General features: G+C 56.9%; 2 protein-coding genes across 4 annotated transcripts in view; one reads left to right on the top strand and one right to left on the bottom strand.

Moving 5' to 3' along the window:
* The window catches only part of RIMS4 (regulating synaptic membrane exocytosis 4), a 61,220-nt gene extending 48,853 nt beyond the window's left edge, over positions 1–12,367 (top strand). For both annotated transcript variants that reach the window (XM_036096081.2, XM_036096082.2), the window contains exons 3-6: positions 3,936–4,048; positions 4,334–4,435; positions 5,043–5,182; positions 7,847–12,367. In XM_036096081.2, coding sequence (XP_035951974.1) covers positions 3,936–4,048; positions 4,334–4,435; positions 5,043–5,182; positions 7,847–8,065 — 574 coding nt within the window. In that variant the 3' untranslated portion in view covers positions 8,066–12,367. The remainder of the gene's footprint in view (positions 1–3,935; positions 4,049–4,333; positions 4,436–5,042; positions 5,183–7,846) is intronic.
* Positions 12,368–13,134: 767 nt separating this feature from the next.
* Positions 13,135–18,390, bottom strand: KCNK15 (potassium two pore domain channel subfamily K member 15). 2 transcript variants are annotated; one of them, XM_078057241.1, is made up of 3 exons: positions 18,002–18,390; positions 14,926–14,984; positions 13,135–14,032 (listed from the first exon to the last, which is right to left on the bottom strand). In XM_078057241.1, exons 1-3 carry the CDS (start codon positions 18,319–18,321, stop codon positions 13,320–13,322), a joined length of 1,092 nt encoding a protein of 363 aa, XP_077913367.1. In that variant the 5' UTR covers positions 18,322–18,390; the 3' UTR covers positions 13,135–13,319. The 2 variants fall into 2 exon arrangements, with proteins under 2 accessions (XP_077913367.1, XP_035951973.1); XM_036096080.2 differs by lacking the exon at positions 14,926–14,984.
* Positions 18,391–20,014: the final 1,624 nt, after the last annotated feature.

Here is a 20,014-nt window from a genome sequence, read left to right as displayed (position 1 = left end):
ATCATGACCTGAGCTGAAGGCAGACGCCCAACGACTGAGCCACCCAGGCGCCCCCATCGTAACAGTTTCTTTAATTGAAGTAGAGTTGACACAGTGTGACACTCGTTTCAGGTGTGCAGCATAGTGATGGGACAACGCTGTACATTACGCTGTGCTCGCCGCAGCTTCGGTACCATCTGTCCCCATACAGCCTATTACAGTACCACTGATTGTCTTCCCTGTGCTGGGCCTTTCATCCCTGTGACTTGGCGTTGCATGCAATTTTTTTTTCTTTTTAAAGAGAGGAGGTGGGGTTGGGGAGGGGCAGAGGGAGAGGATCTTAAGCAGGCTGCACGCCCAGCGCGGGGCTCACGGCCCTGAGATCATGACCTGAGCCGAAATCAAGAGTCAGATGCTTCACCGGCCGAGCCCCCCGGGCGCCGTCATAACAATTTTTAGGTGTGTCGGTTGGGTGGCATTAAGTACAGTCCTACCGTGCAACCATCACCACCATCCACCTCCAGAACTCTTCATCTTGTTAAAGTGAACTCTGTCCGCATAAAACATGAGCTCTTCATTCTCCCTTCCCCCCCGGGGCCCCAGGCAACCATCCTTCTGTCTGAATTTGACTGCTCGAATACCTCATGTCAGTGGAATCACCTAGTATTTATCCTTTTGTGACTGGCTTATTTTGTTTAGCATGACATCTTCAAGACTCATCCCCGTTTGTAAAATGTGTCACAACTTCTTTTCCTTGTTCAGGCTGAATAATATTCCATTTTATGTATAGACTGTTCATCCACTGGTGGGCACTTGGGGTTGTCTCCACCTCCTGGCTATTGCAAATGATGCTTCTGTGAACATGGGTGTACAAATGTGTCTCAGACACCCTGCCTTCAATTTCCTTGGCATACTCCCAGAAGTGGAATTGCTGGATCATATGGTAATTCTATTTTTAATTTTTTGAGGAACTGCCATCCTGTTTTACATAGCGGCTGTACCATTTTACATTCCCACCAACAGTGCAAAGGATTCCAATTTCTCCACATCCTTGCCAACACTTGTTATTTTGTTTTCTTAATTTTATTTTGTTTTTGGTAGTAGCCATTTCAATGGGTATGAGATGGTGTCTTGTGAGCCCTGGCAGGTTTTTGTTTTTCTTTTCTTTTTCTGTAATGGCAGCGCCTGACTTCAGCTTTGATTGCTTGAGGCATTCATTTCAAAGAGGCAAACACATTTGTCAGCGACACAAAGAGCGGGGCCACCTCCTCCACAGTTGAGGCTCTTTTGTTTTAGAGATCTTGATTGATTTTCGATAGCTGACCGTTTAGGCCACTTGTCTTTTCTCTTCCCGTGCTTTAAGTTTCCGCTCTTATGTTTTAAATTCACCAATAAAGAGTGAGCCCTGAACCCCTAGGCCTCCACCCTTGACCCCAATAAAAGCAGAACCCCTGGTCTGTGCTCTCTCTCGTGCCCCCCTTCCCACGACCTCGCTGTGTAGCCCCAGGTGTGCTGTGCAATTTCCCAGGTCTTGTAGGTAATAAGCCTTTATTTCTTTAAAGTTTCCTGATGATTGTTGCTGAGGGGCATCTTGCAATCATAGTAAGAACCACAAGGGTGGGTCCAGTCCTGACATTGGTTTGGAGAGGGGAGATGTCTGTGGCAAGCGCACGGTGGCCCAGGTGAGTGCCCCAGGCATTTCTGGCCTTTGGCATTACTGTCATTGGCTGAGGCTGGCACAAAACGGATGGCGTGGGGGTTAGGCCTGGAAGGGGCCTGTATCCCTTCAGCTCACATCGGCCACACTTGCTTACAAGGCTAGGAGACAGACTAAGCTGTCTCTCCAGGAGGAAGAGATGAGCAGAGCATTCCCCACACTCAGAAAAGCATACCGGACTTCCAGGAGCCCACCTGCATACTGGGACCAGTCCTGGACAAGGGGAGGGTATTGTATGCCATGGCAGCCGCCTGAAAGGTGTCTTCCACAGGCAGACCTAGGTTCAAATCCTGCCTCTCCACCCTATCACTGTGTGACCATAGGCAAGTGGCTTTCCCCCGCTGAACCCCAGTGTCCTTGATGTTAGCTAAATAAAATCATGCCCGTTTCCCTAGAGCCACTGCAGGAGTCACACCAGACGGTATGGCTCATGAGGACAGGACTTGAATAAGCCCTGGAGCCCCGAGGGTGCTGGCACATTGTAAGCCCTTGGGACTGAGGTACCCAGCCTGAAGTAGGTGGGCCGGGGACTGCGTGTGTCTTGTTATATTGTCCTCTTTAGTCATTTCTTCAGGAGCAACACGTTTCCCCAGCAAAATGGTCGGTTCTTGTGTACAGGGTCTTGTCCCTTGGGAAAGGCAGACCAGTGGTTCAAAGCAGGAGGGGACGGGACACATGTGTGGAGTGGATCCCCACACCCCACCTTCCTTGGAAGCTCTTCCTGCTCCTTCAAGGCTGAGATCCTAGCAGGTTTCCAAAGAGGGGGGCTTTGGTGGGGGGGGATGCTCTCAGGCAGCGAACCAAGCATACTGTGCCCTCGAGGCCCCAAGGCGGTTTCCTCCTCCTGCTCAGAGACCTCCCTGGCTGCTGCCGGGCAACCTGGCACACAGTAGGCACTTGTTAAAAGTCCAGTAGTGTTCGTGGGACCTGCCCAGGTGGAAAGTCACCAGGGATGGGCATTGGGAGTGTTGTATTCAAGTGCTGACTGCCCTGGGAGCTCTGTGGCTTTAGGCGGAGTAGGACCTGGGCCTCCTCATCTGAACAGTGGTGATAAATGTGAAGAACCAACCTCCTGGGATTGGAGCGAGGGTCAGATGAGGAAGTGGGCTGCCGGTGCTTTGCTCCTAAAGATAACAATACTCATCTCATTTAATACAACAGACCTAGGAAATGGGAACATTATTATTCCCATTTCAGAGATGAGAGACAAAAACTAACTCAAAATTGGCTGAAGCAAAATAATAATAATTTGTAATAATAATAGTTGTTATTGACTTATGGAACCAAAAAAGAGATGATGTATCTTGCTTCAGGTAGAACTTGATCCAGGATCTTATGCAAGGCCACCTGTCTGATGGCTTCCGGATGGCAGCGAGATGGCTCCAGTCTTCTGTCTGAGGTTCAAGTCTGGTGGGAAAAGAGAGCTTCTCACTCCCCGCAGTTCACACGAAGCTTCTAACCAGATTCCTGTGGGCTGAATTGGGCCACGCGCAGATCTCTGAGCCAGCACTGGCCAAGGGGAGGAATGTGCTGATCGGCCAGGCTGAGCTCATACCCAGACCCTGAAGCCTGCTGTGCTCTGCTCCATGGGAATCAGTGCCTTGGGGAGGGGGCTCTTCAAAGCAGGTTTGAGGTCTCATCCCAATGGAAAGGGCAGTGGCCTTTGGGCAGCCCCGTAGCAGCAACAAATGCAGGCCTCTGAGGTCGAGCCACTGGTCCTATGCATCTCAAACGGTCAGGTGCAAACAAGTCTGCGGGGGCTCTTGTTAAAAGGCAGACTCCGATTCAGCAGGTAGGGGTGGAGTGCGGTGCAGTTTTGTTCCTAATTAGCTCCTGGGAGATGCTGCTGGTCTCTGGACCACACAACCAGTGTCGTGGCACTAAGCCACGGGAACCGGGCACTGACAAGCGTCATCTCCCAGGCTTCTTACCACCACCCCAAGAGGCAGGTACCATCAGACCCATTTAGAGGTGGAACCTGAGGCTTGGTGAGGAGAGCGAGGGGATGGTACAGGACACAAAAGCTAAGCCCTAGAATTTTGGAGTCGAAGTGGAGATGTTAGGGCCATGAACATAGAAGGAAGGAGGGAGACACAGGACAGAGGTCTGCCTGAGGCTGGGTGATGGATGTGGACAGAATCCCTGGGGACTGAGGGGAGCTCTGGAGGTGACTGCCTGAGTCATCAGAGTCCTCAGTCAGCGCCGGGGAACATTTGGTTTTGTCTCCTCTTTCTTGCAGCCTTAACTACGGGGGAGTTTGCCTGGCGTCAGATGCGCAGTTCAGCGACTTCCTCGGCAGCATGGGGCCAGCGCAGTTTGTGGGCCGCCAGACCCTGGCCACCACGCCGATGGGTGAGTGCCCCAAGATCTGTTTCGGGGGTGGGGTGCCACATGCCCTGTGTCTTTCTCCTTGCCCCCTCTACCTTGGCTGCATCCACTGAGCACCCAGCTTAGAGCCCTGTCCGCACCCGCCAAGCCCTCAGCAGAGCCTGGGCACTCATGTTGGAATTATTTCTGGTCTTGTGTTGGGCTGGGAGCAGGGGAAGGGGGTGTCATCTCTAAGTAGAGAGGAGGGGCTGAGCCCTTGGGCGAGCTTATGAGCCACTTCCCAGTCCCTTTGCTTGGGGTCTCTTGCAGGGGATGTGGAGATCGGCTTGCAGGAGCGGAATGGCCAGCTCGAAGTGGACATCATCCAGGCTCGGGGACTGACAGCCAAGCCAGGCTCCAAGACACTGCCAGGTGTGGGGACTGCCCTTCCTTCTCCAAGGCAAGGGTGGACGTCGGGGAGGAGGTCCTGAAGGGTATCTGGGTCTAGAAGAGAGAAAATCGGGCCCAACTACAGGGGGACCCCTTTGTCCCAATTCTAGTGACTCACACGGGACTAGTGGTTTAGGGTTTGTTCTGGGGACGCTCTTGAGATTGTCAGTTGACTTTATTGGTCTTCCCGACTGGTTTGAGCTTCTGGAGGACAGAAGCTTTCCTGTGTATGGCTATACCCCCATACGTGGGTGCTTGGCACACCCAGGCTGACCGAATGTGTCCGTGATGACTGTGGGAGCTGGGGAAGAGGTGAGCAAATCAGGGACGGAGAGAGGAAAGAGGTAAGAGCAGAGTGAGCAAAGGCAGGGAGGAGGCAGGCCAGCCCCCCCGAGGGGGTGGAGTAGGCCCCGCCCAATGCTGGCTGCACCCCATCATCCGTATCTACCACCCCTGCGGCTGCCCCCCCAAAACCCCAGAGGGGGGCAGTCTGACCCTCAGCAGGGGGTGGGCAGCCTCGCTCTGCTGTGCCGTGTGCCCACCATTTGAGGGCCCCGTTGGAAGTCACCCTGCTGGCCTCTGTCCTCAGCGGCCTACATCAAGGCCTACCTGCTGGAGAACGGCGTCTGCATTGCCAAGAAGAAGACCAAAGTCGCTCGCAAGTCGCTGGACCCGCTGTATAACCAGGTGCTGCTGTTTCCTGAGAGTCCCCAGGGCAAAGTCCTGCAGGTGAGGGGGTGGTGTGTGCAGTTCCTGAGGGAGAGGGGAGGTCTCCGGAGGGCCTCCGCTGGAGGAAGTAGAGCACCGTGGTCGATCTGAGCTCTGCGGTACGACTTGGAACAGGTTCCTTTCTGAGCCTCAGCGCCTTCATCTGTAAGAAGGGGTTGCTCGTGTTACCTCCAGGGAAGGTCTGCAGTAGCTGCTGCCATTGTTCTTGTTGTTATCCACCGTCGACGCAGCCATTCTGGAAGCCCGGGGCTTGGCCTGGAGCACAGAGATCATCGACTGGGAGGCGTTGAGGATCCAGAGAGGCGTGTGGTCCCCTGGCCCTTAGGAGGGTCCTCAGGGTGACTCACACGTGGAGCTGGGAATAGCCGCCCATCGTGGGCGTTGGCAGGGCCAGGTCGGATGCCTGCAGGAGCCGCGTGCCCGCCGTCTGAGAGCCGCCACTCGGGCACTCTAGCTGGTGCCTCCGGGTCTTGCTTCTAACCAGGGCAGGCAAAGCGAGTGAGGGCAGGCCCTGAGCATTGCAAGTGGTCAGCACAGCGGGACTTTCTCCAAACGGGGAAGCCCAGGCGTGTCCAGGGCAGACTTTTTCAACCTGAGGGTTAAGACCCATCCGTGTGCTGTGAAATCAGTTTAGCGATTCTCAACAAGTTGTTTGCTTGTTTAATGGAATGGAAAGAAAACATTTGTCATTCTTAGGCAAGTCGTAGTTGGTGAGGCACTTGCTTCCACTGGGAATCCCACGTACTCGCTGTATAAGGCTGTAAAGGTCTTACTGTGCATCCCTGTCCAAAAGCTTGGAAAAAGTCTTCCAGCCTAGAGGCATGCAGATACAGTGTAAAACCCCAGAAGGCCATCTAGGGGCCACATCTGGTCCACCAGAGGAGGGTTGTGCCTTCTGGCCTGAGCATCTTCGGAGAAGCTCCAGAGAACGGCCCTGTCTGGGATGTGGAGGGGGGGGGCGACAGACATCTGAATGGGGTCCTGGCCGCTGAGCTCTCTGACTGACGTCCGAGTGGGACAGACCCACCAGCACCATGCGTGAGCCCCGAACACCAGCTGGAGTGTGTGTGACGGCTGCCGTACCCAGGCACCACCGATTGGGTAGCTTCCACAATAGAAATTTATTTCTCATGGTTGTGGAGCTAGAAGCCCAAGATCACGGTATTTAGTTTCTTCGAAGACCTCTCTCTTTGGCCTGCAAACGGCTACCTTCTCACTGTGGGTCCTCGCATGGTCTTTTTGTTCTGCCCACATGCACCCCTGTGGTCTCTCCGTGTGTCCTAATCTCTTATAACTCCAGTGGGATTGGATTAGGGTCACCCTAATGGCCTCATTTGAATCTAAGGCCCTGTCTCCAAATTACAGTCACATTCTGAGGGCTAGGGCTTCAACATGAGTTTTGGGGGAACACAGGTGAGCCCATAACCCCGGTTTAAAATGAATCCATCCATGCACTAGAGATGGACTTTGATTAGCTGCCCAGGGAGCCCTGAAGACTGGTCAGGTGAGCCACCTCGGGCGAATGATTTAACTTCTCCCAGACTCCGTTGAAACAACAGAAACGGGAGCATTTTGTAGGGTTGTTGGGAAGATCGACTCTAAGGCCAGCGTCGCCTTGCGGCAGTTTCTGATGCAGTGTGTGGTAGCGTGGGCTCCCGCTGTTCTCTCCCCCGGGTACTGGAGGAGCTGCCGAGAGTTTACGGGGAGCTTTCACATCCACTCCTTTGATCCTTCCCCGCGAGGTAAACTGGGGATAACTTCATTTAGAAACAAGAACTCGGAGACCCCAGGAGGTTAGATGCCTTGCCCACACCACCAGGCCAGGACTGGGATTGGAACCCACGTGTGTCTGACCCCAGAAGCTGTGTGTGCACACCGACAGGCTCTACGGAATGACTGAGCCAGCCCACCTTCACAGAGGGGACGGAGTTAGAACCTGAGCCACAGGAGAGCACACGAGGGTCCTGCAGCCACAGGAACCCCCCAACTGGCTGCCCCAAGAGAGAGTGTTGGCCACACAACAGGGAAGGCACTGCAGAAAGGAGTCTGTTGGAAACAAGGAAGGGCGTCTATCAGCCACTTTTATTTATTTATTTTTTTAAAGATTTTATTTATTCATTTGAGACACAGAGATACAGAGAGAGAGAGAAAGCATGAGCAGGGAGAGAGGCAGAGGCAGAGGGAGAAGCAGGCTCCTCGCTGAGCCAGGAGCCCGATGTGGGGCTCGATCCCTGGACCCTGGGATCATGACCTGAGCTGAAGGCAGACGCTTAACCATCTGAGCCACCCAGGCGCCCCTATCAGCCACTTTTAAAACTTTGTTTCACGTGAGGGGTTTCCAAGGATCTGGAAGCGGAGGGCCTGGTGGGGGTGGGGCTGAGGGGACCAGGCAGGGGACTCACCATGGAGGGCCAGCCCGCAAGGCTTGGCGTCGGAGACAGAGGAGGGTGTGGAGGGAGGAACGGAGAGGGCTGGATGGGAGGCAGGAAGCCAGCGGGCTCGGCGAGCAAGAGCCAGGAAAATCGGGTCAGGCTCGAGCCATTCTAAGGCGGTGGCCGCCCCAGGACTCAGAAATGCAGCGGGCATGGGGGTGACCTGGGGTCTGGTTCTGGGCCTGTGAGCGGCACTGGCAGGATCTGACTCGCAGTGTCTCTTGCCCCACAGGTGATCGTGTGGGGGAACTATGGGCGGATGGAGCGGAAGCAGTTCATGGGTGTGGCCCGTGTGCTGCTGGAGGAGTTGGACTTGACCACCCTAGCCGTGGGCTGGTACAAGCTCTTCCCCACCTCCTCCATGGTGGACCCAGCTGCGGGCCCCCTGCTCCGGCAGGCGTCCCAGTTGTCCCTTGAGAGCACCGTGGGGCCCTGTGGTGAGCGATCTTAGGGCCGGGGTTGAGGGGGGGCTCCCCGACAAGGCCTGGAGAACGCCCAGCCCCAACCTGGGACCCCAGGCCCAGGGGCACATTGAATACAGGAGGACGGGGTTCTCCCCCACAGCGGGGAAGCAGAACGGGGAAACCTGCCCCCCAGGGCCCCTCCTCACCCTCTCTTTGCCTCCTACCCCCTGAGACCTTCCCTCTCCCAACGGGATTGGCTGCACTTTTGACTTGGCCGGTTCTTGACCTGGTGGATGTGGCTGCAATCCGGAGAAAGGAAAGACTGAGGTGGCAGAGCAAACCATCCTGCTGTCCCAGACACTGTCCAACTGCTCCCCCTTTTTTGCCTCCTCGGAAGCTCGCTGCCCGGAGCCAAGTCCAGAACCCAGCGGCCATCTCCATGGTGCCAATTACCAGCAAGTGTCTTTCCTGCGGCACCGGGTTCAGGCAGCTACTCCTGCCCCAAAGCCGATGGGGCAGCTTTGCAAGGATCCGGAGCCAGCTCCGGGGGGCCCAGAGCCTCCCACTTGAAGAGGAGCTCGGCCTCCCTCCGCCTGCCCGTGGAAGGAGCTTTGCCGCAGCCTGTCTGAGTCCATCTGTCTGTCCCTTCCTGCCTGCCCCTCTTCCAGTGGCTCTAGGAATTGGGGTCCAGCAGGGACCAAAGGAAAGGAGGTGGTGCCCTGGGCCTGGCACAGACCCCCAGGGTGCCCTGCTCCATAGGATTGCAACAAGCTAGTTTGGAAATGGTGGACTGGAAAGAACTGGGTCGTCTGCGTTTTGGTGGAGGAGCTGCGGGACCCTGATTTTTGAGAACCCCAAGTCCAGAGAGCTCACCATCTCTGAATTTTGGGGACGCTGGATTGGAGAGGGAGTCTGAGTAAAGTTGGGATTGGGACTGGTGGTGCCAAGGCAAGGGTTTCTCAAATAGGAGAATCCCTCCTCGTTGGATGAGGTCAGAGGTCTTCTTGTCCACCCCTCTGCCTCCAGGCTAGGGGTCTGGGGAGGTAACAGAGCTTCCCTATTTTAGTCTTTTTAAACAAACCATCCTGTACTAAGGGCAGAACCCACTGCCCCGGCTTCAACTACCTTGGCTCATGAGTGTAAGAATCGGGAGATTCCTTCTCAAGCAGGCCTGGGTAGCTGCCTTCCTGGCCCGGCCCTCCCCGAGGCCTACGGAAGCCCTTTTGCATGCTGGGAGGACACAGGCTGGCCCCTCTTTGTAGAAGCACATTTCTGCCACCTCCCCCTGGGAGGCACCCAGCAGCCCACCACCCCTCATTACCCAGTCCCTGCTGTGTAGGGCGTAGTCCAGGTTAGCTGGGTAGAGTTAGTGTTCCAGGCCCTGGGGCCTGTTCTTAGCTTGCATATAGTCCTTACAGAGCTCCAGGACGGGGTGGAGAGGAGACAGCCGTCTCCCCACTGGTCTGGGTCTGGGCCTGGAGCCTGGGTCATGGGAGGCCAGCCCTTCTTCCTCTTCCCTCCCCCCACCCCCAGGGTTGGAGCTGGAGCTGCCCCTTATACTCAGATGTTCTGATGTATTATCCTTGGTTCCGGATTTATTTGTGAAGCACTCCTGAGGGTTGTGGGCCTCGGTGGAGAGGCCTGGGCTCCATCAGACGACGTCTTCCACCATGGGATGCCCAGCTGTGTTTAGTCCCGCCTCGTCCTTGGCCTCACTCTAGGCTGTTGACCAGGTGATTTCTTCCACCTGGAACCCCTTCCCGCCTCTCCCTTCCCTCCCCTCCCCTCTACCTGTTTAAGCCCTGGGGAGCCTTTAATGTTCTGGATGAGTTATATCGCCTCCAAGGAGCTTCCCATGCTGCACTGGGAAGGGGAGACCGAGATGCCCCTTTCTTTTATCGATGAGCTCTCCTGAGCTTCCTGGGATTGTGCTGGGTGGAATCCCAAGGCTGGGGCAGGAGGCAGCAGGGCTCTGGATGGCCTCCAATCTGAGGCCCAGAATCAGCCCCTCCCCTGTTTGTTTTTTTTAACCAGTGTGATTTCTCTGCTGTTCGTTTATTACTCACCATTTGGAATATTTTGAGCCAGGAGAGCGCCTTCTCTCTCCAGCCGTCACTGCTCTGGTTGTTCAGAGGTAGCTTTTCAAAGACGGGGCAGAGCCTGGCTGTCCCAAACAGAGGGAGAGAGGGCTCGGTGCACCCCCCCACACCTGGCCCGAGCCTACCCTCTGGTGTCTGCACAGCCTTTATAAAGAGAGAGAGCGCGCTCCAAAGCAATAACAACATCCTGGGGGTGGTCACCGAGGGCCCCCCTCAATGACTTTCTTGTTTGTTCTGTGAAATCTCAGTTCACCTCCTGGTGGGGTGGGGTGGGGGCTGGAGCCCTGTTTCTTTGTATAATTGTTGTGAGCACGTGCCCTGCTTCCAAGGGGCTCTGACCATTTGGTGCGGGAACCACTATCTGGCCTCACCAAGAGATGGGGGTTTGGGGAGGGGGTGACTGTTCTCAGTATTAGCTTTGGGGAACCTTCAAGCCCAGCCTGTCCCTACTGCTGCCTGATTGATCCTTTGCCCACTCACACTCCATCTGGAGAGGAGCAGAGACAGGGAATTGTAGAGATTTGGGAGCCGGGAGCTGGGGTCTATAGGGGCTGATTCTTTTTTCAATCACTGGGCCAAAAGTCACATGCAAGGGTACTGTGGGAGGAAGTCTCCATTTCCCTTCGCCAGAATCCGCTTTTCATACAGATGGGAAAGGGCCTTTGGGACCATTAGTGAAGTCCATTTTATAGATGAGGACTGAGGCCTGGTAAGGCCTGCCTCTGGGATCACCTGTGAATTCAATGGCACCCCCCAGCCTGGGCCTCCTCCCACCCAAGGCTGAGCTGGAGCCAGAGCAGGACCAGATGGGGCCACCATTTCCCACAATACTTCCTCCTCCCTTCTCTCTATAGAGCCTCCCAGCGGCCCAGAAAAGACGGGCAAATTGTAGCCCATCTGAGAGGTGAGGCAATTAAAGCCCATAATCAGGAAGTGACTTGCCCAAGACCCCTCAGCAAATGATCAATGGGGACAGAACAGGGGCTCTGTCTTGCTTCCCTCCTTCTTGGGACCGGAAGCCACTGCCCAGGCATGTCTGCCATGATAAGTGTTTGTGGCCTCTAAGCCCTGGGCCACCCAGCCCTGCTTGGTTCCATCTCCGAGGGCCCGGGTTTGAGGGAGAGAATTGCCATAGAGACTAAGCTCTCCTGGGGTCTGGCCCAGCTGACTGAGGGTGCACAGGATTTGGTCTAGGCCTCAATGTCTGTCTGGGTAGGGGCTCCCGCTGAGGGAGAAGTCATAACCCCCTAGGACCAACTTGAGGGAGGTGAGAAGCACCACTTCCTGCCTGGGGCTGTGTGAGAGTGAGGTGGCCGTGGTACACCTCATCTTAAGCCTCACAAAACCTTCACATGTAACCACATCTGACCTTCCTGTAGTGCTTTTCAGACTTCTGCTTTCAAAGTGCTTTTACACCAAGTACACCCTCCCAAGAGCCCCTGGGCAGTAGAAGGGGCCAGCATTATCAGCCCCGCTTTAACGAGGAGGGAGCTGAGGCCCCGGGAGGGAAGGCACCTGCTAACGTCCCACTGTGGGGTCATGGCTGAGGCGGGACTAGAACTCAGTTCTCCAGCAGTTGAGAGCTGTATGAGGAGGTGAGGCAGATCGTTTAGGGGGTGGTTACACACTTTACAAGCTGATTCACCATCTGGTTCCTTAAACCAGGAGCTCCTGGGCACCTTCAGTGTTCAGAGGCGGCGCTGAGCCCCCCGCCCTTTGGAGCACAGCTGTCGCGTCAGGCAAGGCCACCTGCATTTATTTATTGAGCAGCAGCTCTGTGCCAGGCCCAGGGGACCGAGCCCCCTCCCGTCCCCCGTAACGATCCCCTCGGCTCTCTGGGAGGGCCCCTTGTCTGCATAACAGCACCTTAGAGTGGACGGAAAGCGGCCATGTCCACGAGCTCATCTGACTCACACCCTGGGTGGGGGGAGGCCGACTGTGCCCATCGTACCCCTAGCTTCTGTGAGGGCGAAGTGGAGACTCGAACCTGGGGCCTCAGGCATCACATCTGGAACCCTTTCACTCTATGGCCGCCTCCTGAGGGGGTAGCAGGGAGGCCGGGCCCCGGGTCCTCGGGCTGGGGGCCTTTCCATCCACCCACTTTTCCCTCACTCCCTCTCCGGGAGCAGGAGCTGCTCGGGACTTTGGGGAGGGAGGGTTTCCGGGGCCCCTGGGTTGGCGTGGGTCACGTTGCATTGTGTTCATGACCATGTAGCTCATGTTGAAAATTAAAGTTTTTGGCTTTTCTAACCTGGCTCGCTCCGCTTTGTGCTGAGAGTTCTGTCTGGGAAGCCAAGGGTAGGTGGGGTCTGAAGGAGCTGAGTGCTGCGTGATGCCAGTATGCCCACCACGGGCACCTTAGGGGGCAGGGCATGTAACCCTTCTAGAGATGCACGGGGGTGGGGGGTGTGGGGGGCAGGATTCCAGGTGAACCCAGCATATTACAGAGGTGGAAACTGAAGCCCAGGTAGGGATGACATTCCCCAAGGTCACATGATGGGCAGTTCCCAGACGAGGGCTCTTCCCACGGCACGCTCCTGCGTCCAGGTGCCCCAGTGACTCGGTGGCTGTCAGCAAGGCCCCCTCATCCTGCGGTGGCACGGCCAAGGACAAAGAGCTGCAGATTGGTGGGGGGGAGGGTGTGCTTCATTCACACATGGGCCAATTTCACTCTACACCAAATTGAGCAAGAGAATGAACGATCATTTAAATAGTGCAGATTTGCCCACCCCGCCCCACTGCACAGGTGTTTCCCTGCCGTCCCTCGGTCCCACCGTGCTACTGCTGTGCGGGGCTGGCCTCACTGCTAGGATCCCAGTGTTGACAGCCGCCCATCTCCCCTGCAACACGGAAAGCCTGCCTCTTCTCGCGGCAGAAAGACGACCACCTGTTTCCACTCCAGGGGGCCAGCTGGTGACGCGGGCCCGGGAGAGCCTCTCCTGGGAGGCCGAGGTGGCCACGCCTTCCTGAAACAATTTGGACCACAAGGGATTTGCACCTACAGAGCGACTTGGGAGTCGCGCTTGTGCTTATGGTGCGGCTTTAATGTATTTTGGGAGAGGAGCGAGGGGCTGGCCACAGAGGGGAAGGACAGACTGCCCGTGGCTGAAGACGGCCTTGAGGCCACGGCCGCTCACCCCTCTCCAGGCTCTGGGGAGGGTGCACTGACAGGTGACCCCGGGCCCCGGCCAGAGCTGGGCTGTCAGATGGACTTGCGCCGGGCCGGGGGCCTGCCCGCCCCGCCGCCGCCGGCCACAGCCCGAGGGCTCGAGGGGGGCGAGAAGCCCAGGTTGTCGCGGGCCCCCGTCTGCAGCTGGTGCACGCGGGAGGAGACGGAGGTGGAGCCCCCGGCGCGGGCCGGCCGGGGGGGCGGGGAGCGGCCGCGGCTCTCGGGCGCCCCCGGGCGGAGCGGGCTGGGACGGCGGGCGGCGCGCTCGGGCGCGTCGGTGCTGGCCGCCAGGAAGCGCAGGACCACGAGGTTGAGGAAGGCGCCGATGACCGTGAGCCCCAGGAGGATGTAGAGGAAGCTGAAGGCCACGTAGGGCGGCTTCCTCTGCAGTGCCTCGTCGCTCTGCAGCGCCACGAAGTCGCCGAAGCCGATGGTGGTGAGCGTGATGAAGCAGTAGTAGTAGGCGTGGAAGAAGGTCCAGCCCTCGAAGTGCGCGAAGGCGGCGGCCCCGAGGGCCAGGGTGGCGGCGCACACCAGCAGCCCGGCCACCACCATGTTCTCGGTGGACACGCGCGGCCGCCGCAGCCCCAGGCAGCGCTTGGCCGCCAGCAGGAGGCGCCGCACCAGCGCGTTCAGGCGCTCGCCCAGGCTCTGGAAGGTGACCAGCGTCAGGGGGATGCCCAGGAGCGCATAGAACATGCAGAAGACCTTGCCCGAGTCCGTGCCCGGCGCGGCGTGGCCATACCCTGGAGGGAGAGCGGAGGGGAGGGGGGTGGTGAGCGCCGGCCGCGGGCGCCCTGCCCGGGCTCCCTCCCCAGCCCCGAGGCCGGCGCAGCATCTTGAAATGCTGCTTCTAACTAGGTCATCCCCTGCCTTTGAAACATGGCGTGGGTATCCCTAATCGCCCCAAATGGTAGACAGCCCACCGTCCCTCAGCCGGGGAAGGATAAACAACCGGCGGTACATCCGTACAATGCAGTTCTGTGCAGAACAGAAAGGCATGAACTAGGGTTACCTGCCGCCACAAAGGGTGGATCTCAGCCGCCTTATGCCGAGTGAGAGAAGCCAAGCTCAAAAGACTACATACTGCATGGTTCCATTGAAATGACATTCTGCAAGCATTCTGGCAAAACTGTGGGGACAGAGAGCAGATCTGTGGTTGCCAGCCGTGGTGGCTGGAGGAGGGGGTAGGTAACCAGAAAGAGGCAAGACAAATTTGGGGGTGACGGAAGCCTACTCTGTCTTGGTGGCAGCTGCAGTTGCCTGACAGGCCTTCATTTGTCAAAGCTCGCAGAAGGCTGCTGCACTGGAAAATGGTGCATTTCACTGTGTGTAAATTATGCCTTGATTTAAAAATAAAGCAAAATCTTCCATGGTGCCCCAGTACCAGTTCTCACGTAGCGTCCGAGCTCGTTGGTGATCTGACTCCGCTCCCCCGTCCAGCCTCGCCCCATGTTGCTTCCCCAACCCGCATGTCCCACCTCCCCATACCTCTTCTCAAGGTTTTTCCTCCCCTGGATCGCTCTCTCCCCCCATCCCGCTGGTCCACTTCTCCTTCCCACATCCTGCTCCAAGCCAGCCCCCACTCAGCACTTCTTCAGTCTGGTGTAGCAATTCTTTCCTGTTGTAGGGGACCTACACGTGAGTGGGCGTCCTTGAATCCTGGACCACTGTGCCATCGCCGGGGAATGAGCATTCCTGGAGAGAGGAGCGAAAACTTTCTTGGTATTCTTAAAGGGGCGCATAACCCAGGAAAAGTCAGGTGGACCTTCCCCCAAAAGAACACACCTCCTCTAGCAAATGGGCACCATCTGCCAAAATGTAAACACACAAACCCTTGAGCCGTGCAGTTCCACGGTGAGCAAGTTAGTCCTCCAAAGCACACATGTGTGTGCAAAGTGAGGTATGCACGTGAGGCGTCCCTGAAGCATCGCTGCTCACGGAGAAAACTGGACAACCTACGTGTCCATCGAGAGGGGTCTGGTGAAATAAATCGTGGTGCCAACCAAATGACAGAACCCTACACAGCAGTGGCTCCAACCGGGGGTAATTTTGTCCCCGAGGGGGACACCTGCCAATGTCTAGAGACACTTCTGGTTGTCACATCTGGGAGGCGGCGGCTGTGCGCTACCAGCAACTACCGGGTGGAGGCCACGGCTGCTGCTAAACAGCCCGCCATGCTCAGGACAGCCCCTCAACGGAGTCATCCAGTCCAGCATGTCAATAGGGCCAAGGTCAAGAAACCCCACTCTACAGCCATGGAAAAGAATGACACGGCTTTTTTTTTTTTTTTTTCCCCCAAGTAGCCCAACGCAGGGCTCAAACTCACAACCCTGAGATCAAGACCTGAGCTGAGATCAAGAGTCTGACACTTAACTGACTGAGCCACCCAGGTGCCCCAAGCTTTTTAGGGAATTTTTTTTTTTAATCACCAAAAAATATGAGGTGAAAAAAAGCAAGAGACCAAACAGTGTGTACAACCTAAGGTCTCTATAATGGGTGTGTTTTAAAGGAACACATAGGCAGAGAATGTATCTGGAAGGATGCACAAAGAACTGGTAACTGTATTTAATCCAGGGAAAGGAATTTATGGGTTGAGAGACAGGGTAAGAGGGAGACTTCCTTTTCGTTCTATACTCTTTTGTACCGTGAGGTGCGTGTGCTGTGCGCACATATAATTCATTCAGAATATCAACACAATACATGTTGTTAAAGCCCTATGGGTCCACGTCCACATTTCTGTTGGATGGCCCTATCACTTTGCCTCCATCTGCTATTGGGGGAGCTCCTTGCGGCCAGAGACCATGCCAATCACTTCTCTGTGTCCCTAGTCACCAGCGCCCTGCACACAGCCTGACACAGACTAAGGGCTCAATGGATGTTTAATAATGATCATCATCAGTAATCAAATCAAATTGAAGGGGGTGCTGAGCGTGAGACAGAGGAGCCTCTTTGGCAGTAAGGGGCCCGGCAGTGCTGTGTCCAGCTGTTCGGGGGTATATCGGGCTTTGACAGAGTGAAGCGAACAATGATAATAACTAAGCATGCTAGGTACTCTGCATAGATTATTTTACCCTCCCAATAACTGTATGAGATGATACTATTACCCCCATTTTGCAGAGAAGGAAACTGAGGCTGAGAGAGAGGAAGCTGCCCAAAGGTCACAGGGCCTGAGCCATTAACCACTCTCCTCCGGCTTCTCAGTGCCTCTCCCATCCATGCAGAGCTCTAACTCCTGGGTTCTGGCGCCCGGCTCTCTGCAAGGCTGGCTTATGCAGCTCGGATCACACAGCTCAAGCTGGCGCCCCCAGGTGGCCAGAAAAGGCAAAACTCCGGCTATTTCCACTTAGTAGGTCCCTTTCCCCAGGTTCCCCAGATGCCAGCGAGGAACCACCGGCAGAGAAGACCAAACTGAGCTCCAGCTGTCTCCAGATAGCGTGGGGGTGGGCAGAAGAGGTGGATGGGGCCCCACCCACTGGGCACGGCAACAGGAAGTGTCTTGGGCTGAGCCCAGGTAGGGAAGCAGGGGTGCCCATGTTGACAGGAGAGGGCATAAAGGGCTGAATGGGAGCTGGGCCCACAGCTGGCAAACAATGAATTGTTATTATTACTAATTAATAGTGCCCATTTAGCCTCAGGCACCGTGCCAAGCATTTTACACACTTGACCTCATTTAAACCTGGCAACCACCCAGTGAGGTAGCAAGAACTGCATTTGCAGTCGAGAAAACTAGGGCTCAGAGAGGTACATCCAATTGCCAGAGAGGACAGGAGGCAACAGAGATGAGAATGGAACTCCGGGCTAGGTAATTGCCGAACTCAGGCTTTTAACCCACAGCTCACATCCACTTGCAAGGGCATTATGAAAAAAACTTTCTCCAGTGTTCAGACTTCCAGAGTGGTGATCCAAGCCGGGGGGAGGGGGGAATGCCTAGACATCCACAGCTGGGACCTGGGAAGCAGCTGACACCCAGCCTGGAGCCCTGCAGAGCCGGCTTCTCTCCTTTCCTGCTCCTCTAGGCTTCTGCTCAGCAGGTACCAGCCAGACGGTAGCCATGGCAACGGCTCACGGTCCAGATGCTGCAGAGAAACTGCTCTGGATCCCCAAGGGTGAGGTCCAAAGCTTGTGGTAATCAGTCATTCCTTCAACAAATATTTATTGAGTGTCTACTATGCGCTAGGCTGGGTACACTGCAGTGACTAAGACAGACTAGATCCCGTTTCATGGAGTAACAGAATAATTATAATACAAAAATCAATCTTTCTTAGTGCTTTGTATGTGTCAGACCCTGCGCTAAAACTTTCTGCATACATTATCTCCTTGACAATAATTATCTCAGCCCAGCCCTGAGATAAGGCCTATTAGCAGCCCTACTTCACAGAGGGGAAAATCGAGGCACAGAGAGGTTAAGCAACTCGTCGGAGGTCACACAGCTAGGGTGATGCAGCCAGGCAAGGAAGCCTCCGGCTCCAGACACTCGCGCTTCGCCCCGCTCCACCTGTCTCCCTGCCCCCGGAGGTTTCCTGAGCACTCCCGCGTGCCACCTCTGGGCGAACTTGAGCTCCCGACTCCTCCCCGCCCCGCCCGCGTGGGACGCCGGGCCCTTGGGCGGAGGGCGGCTGAAATGACTGGTCCGAAGCCACCCAGACGGGCAGGGGCAGAGGAGGGGTTCGAGCCCGGGGGGGTGCGGGGGGGGGCGTCGCGGGGCCGCTCACCGATGGTGGTGATGACGGTGATGGCGAAGTAGAAGGAGCCGGCGAACTTCCACTGGCGGCCGGCGCGGTGCGGCTCGGCCTGCAGCGCCAGGCGCTCCAGCTCGCGGTAGTCCTCGGCCGAGAAGCCGTACTTCCTGCGGAACTCGCCGCGCTTCTGGGCCAGCAGCCGCTGGCGGCCGCGCTCCGCCTCGGACTCGAGCGCGTCGAAGACGGCGGCGCCCACCAGCAGGTAGGACAGGATGCACAGGACGAGCGCGGCCGTGCGCACGCTCTGCTTCCTCATGGCGGCGCCGCGGGCCCCGCGCCCCGGGCCCGTCCATGCGCCCCGACGGCCGCCCCGCGCTCCGCCCTCCGCCCCGCGCGGCGGGAGCGGGCTGCGGGCGGCCGGACGCGGGGCGGAGGGGAGTGTTGGGGCGGAGGCGGGGCCTCGGAGGGGGGCGTGGAGGGCCGAGAGGGCTCCTCCTGCCTCCCCGCCCCCTCGCAACACCTGCCTTTGTTTACCCGCCGGCGCCCCGGGCCGCAGGTGTCTCTAAACAGTGACAGCTGGAGCAGAGCGCCCAAAGCCCGGGTCTGCAGATGTCCGGTCTCCACCACCACGGTCCTGTGACCTTGGGCCAGTCATCCAACAAAACTGTACTGAGCACCTACTGGGACAGACAAGCGTCCTGGGGTACATAGAGCTGACATCCTAGAAAGGAGGGTTGGCTAACCGACAGACACACAAAGATCATTGAAGACAAGTGTGAGAAGGGAAACAGTTCCTGGGGGGAGGTGGGCACCGCCGGCTGAGGTGGTGGGAAAGGCCTCGCTGAGGCGTGACTGGGGAGGGAGCGTCCAGGCAGCAAGTGCAAATCCTTTAGTCGGAGAACCAGCGTGGCTGGAAGCAGGGGAATCGGGGTGCTGGGGGTGGAGGAGCAGGGAGCAGAAGGAAGACAGAGAAGGGACTTCACACAGGGTGTTACAGGCCCTTAGCCGGGAAAGGCAGTAAGCAGGAAAACGAACACACACCAGTGATTTGATTGACATTTGTTCAAAAAGAGCATCTTGGCTGTCCCGTGGAAAAGGGGTGCTGGCTAAGAGTGAGGCCACTTAGGAAACTCTAGTCCACGTGCGTGGTGGGCGGTGGCGCGGACCAGGGGCACGGCGCAGGAGGTGCGGAGAAGCCCGGGGTCCGAGATAGGGTGGGGAGCTGGAGCTGGGCACACACAGCTGGCCACATTTCCCAGCCTCCTCTGCACTTAGAACTGTCGCCAACGGCGACAACTCCCAGCCTGGCCGGTAAACCCCTCCCCATGCCGTGCTCCACCTCTCGTCCCCCACCCGCAGGCTGAATGCAGAGAGGTAAAGTCTTTAGGAGAAGGCACAGCCACAGGGTGGAAGGAGCCTGGGTGCCCAAATGACACTGCAAGGCCACCCCCACGCCAGGCGCACGGATTCTGAACTTCTGTTGTGTTGAGCCCCTGAGCTATGGGCTCAGTCTGTTACCCCAGCTGGTGTAACCCTGATGTGCAGAGCAGGAACACCTGCTGATGGGCTGGATCTGGAGGGCAAAGGGGGACTCCAGATGACCCCGGGGTCTTTGGCCTGAACAGCTGGGTGCTTGGGGAGCCTTCCGTTGACCTCACTGCCCAAGGAATCCAGTCCTGCCACCCAGCACCAGAGTCCAGGGTGGGTCTTTGGGGAGATTCTGGGCAAGCACCCGGCAGCCTCACCTGCAGGTGTCCAGAGCATCTGCGTGGCCTGGTCTCTGCGGCAGCCTTGGCACGCATCCCCTGTCCCCCCATCTCTACTCCAACCTCTCGCCCCGCTGCCCTTTTGTGATTTTTGTTTGTTTGTTTCAGCCACACCGAACTATCAGCTCCTTGCCCAAACTCTTGCTTTGCTTAGAACAGTCCCCTTCCCATCACACTCCACAGCCCACATTTATCGAATGCCTGCCAGGGGCCAGACACCGGGTGAAGCACTTTGCCAGTATCATGCATTTTATCACGACAGTCTCCTTACGCCGTAGCC

The sequence above is a fragment of the Halichoerus grypus genome, chromosome 10 (genome assembly GCF_964656455.1).
Source record: "Halichoerus grypus chromosome 10, mHalGry1.hap1.1, whole genome shotgun sequence".
Taxonomy (NCBI): domain Eukaryota; kingdom Metazoa; phylum Chordata; class Mammalia; order Carnivora; family Phocidae; genus Halichoerus; species Halichoerus grypus.
The sequence above is the reverse complement of the archived record's forward strand: the minus strand, read 5'-3'. Positions and strand labels throughout refer to the sequence as shown.

Coding starts and splice junctions, on each gene's coding strand:
- KCNK15 (XM_078057241.1), bottom strand. CDS start 18,321: ATGGACGGGCCCGGGGCGCGGGGCCCGCGGCGCCGCCATGAGGAAGCA. Junction 14,985..18,001: donor CACCGTCATCACCACCATCG/GTGAGCGGCCCC, acceptor TCCTCTCTCCAG/GAATGCTCATTCCCCGGCGA. Junction 14,033..14,925: donor TCAAGGACGCCCACTCACGT/GTAGGTCCCCTA, acceptor CTCTCCCTCCAG/GGTATGGCCACGCCGCGCCG.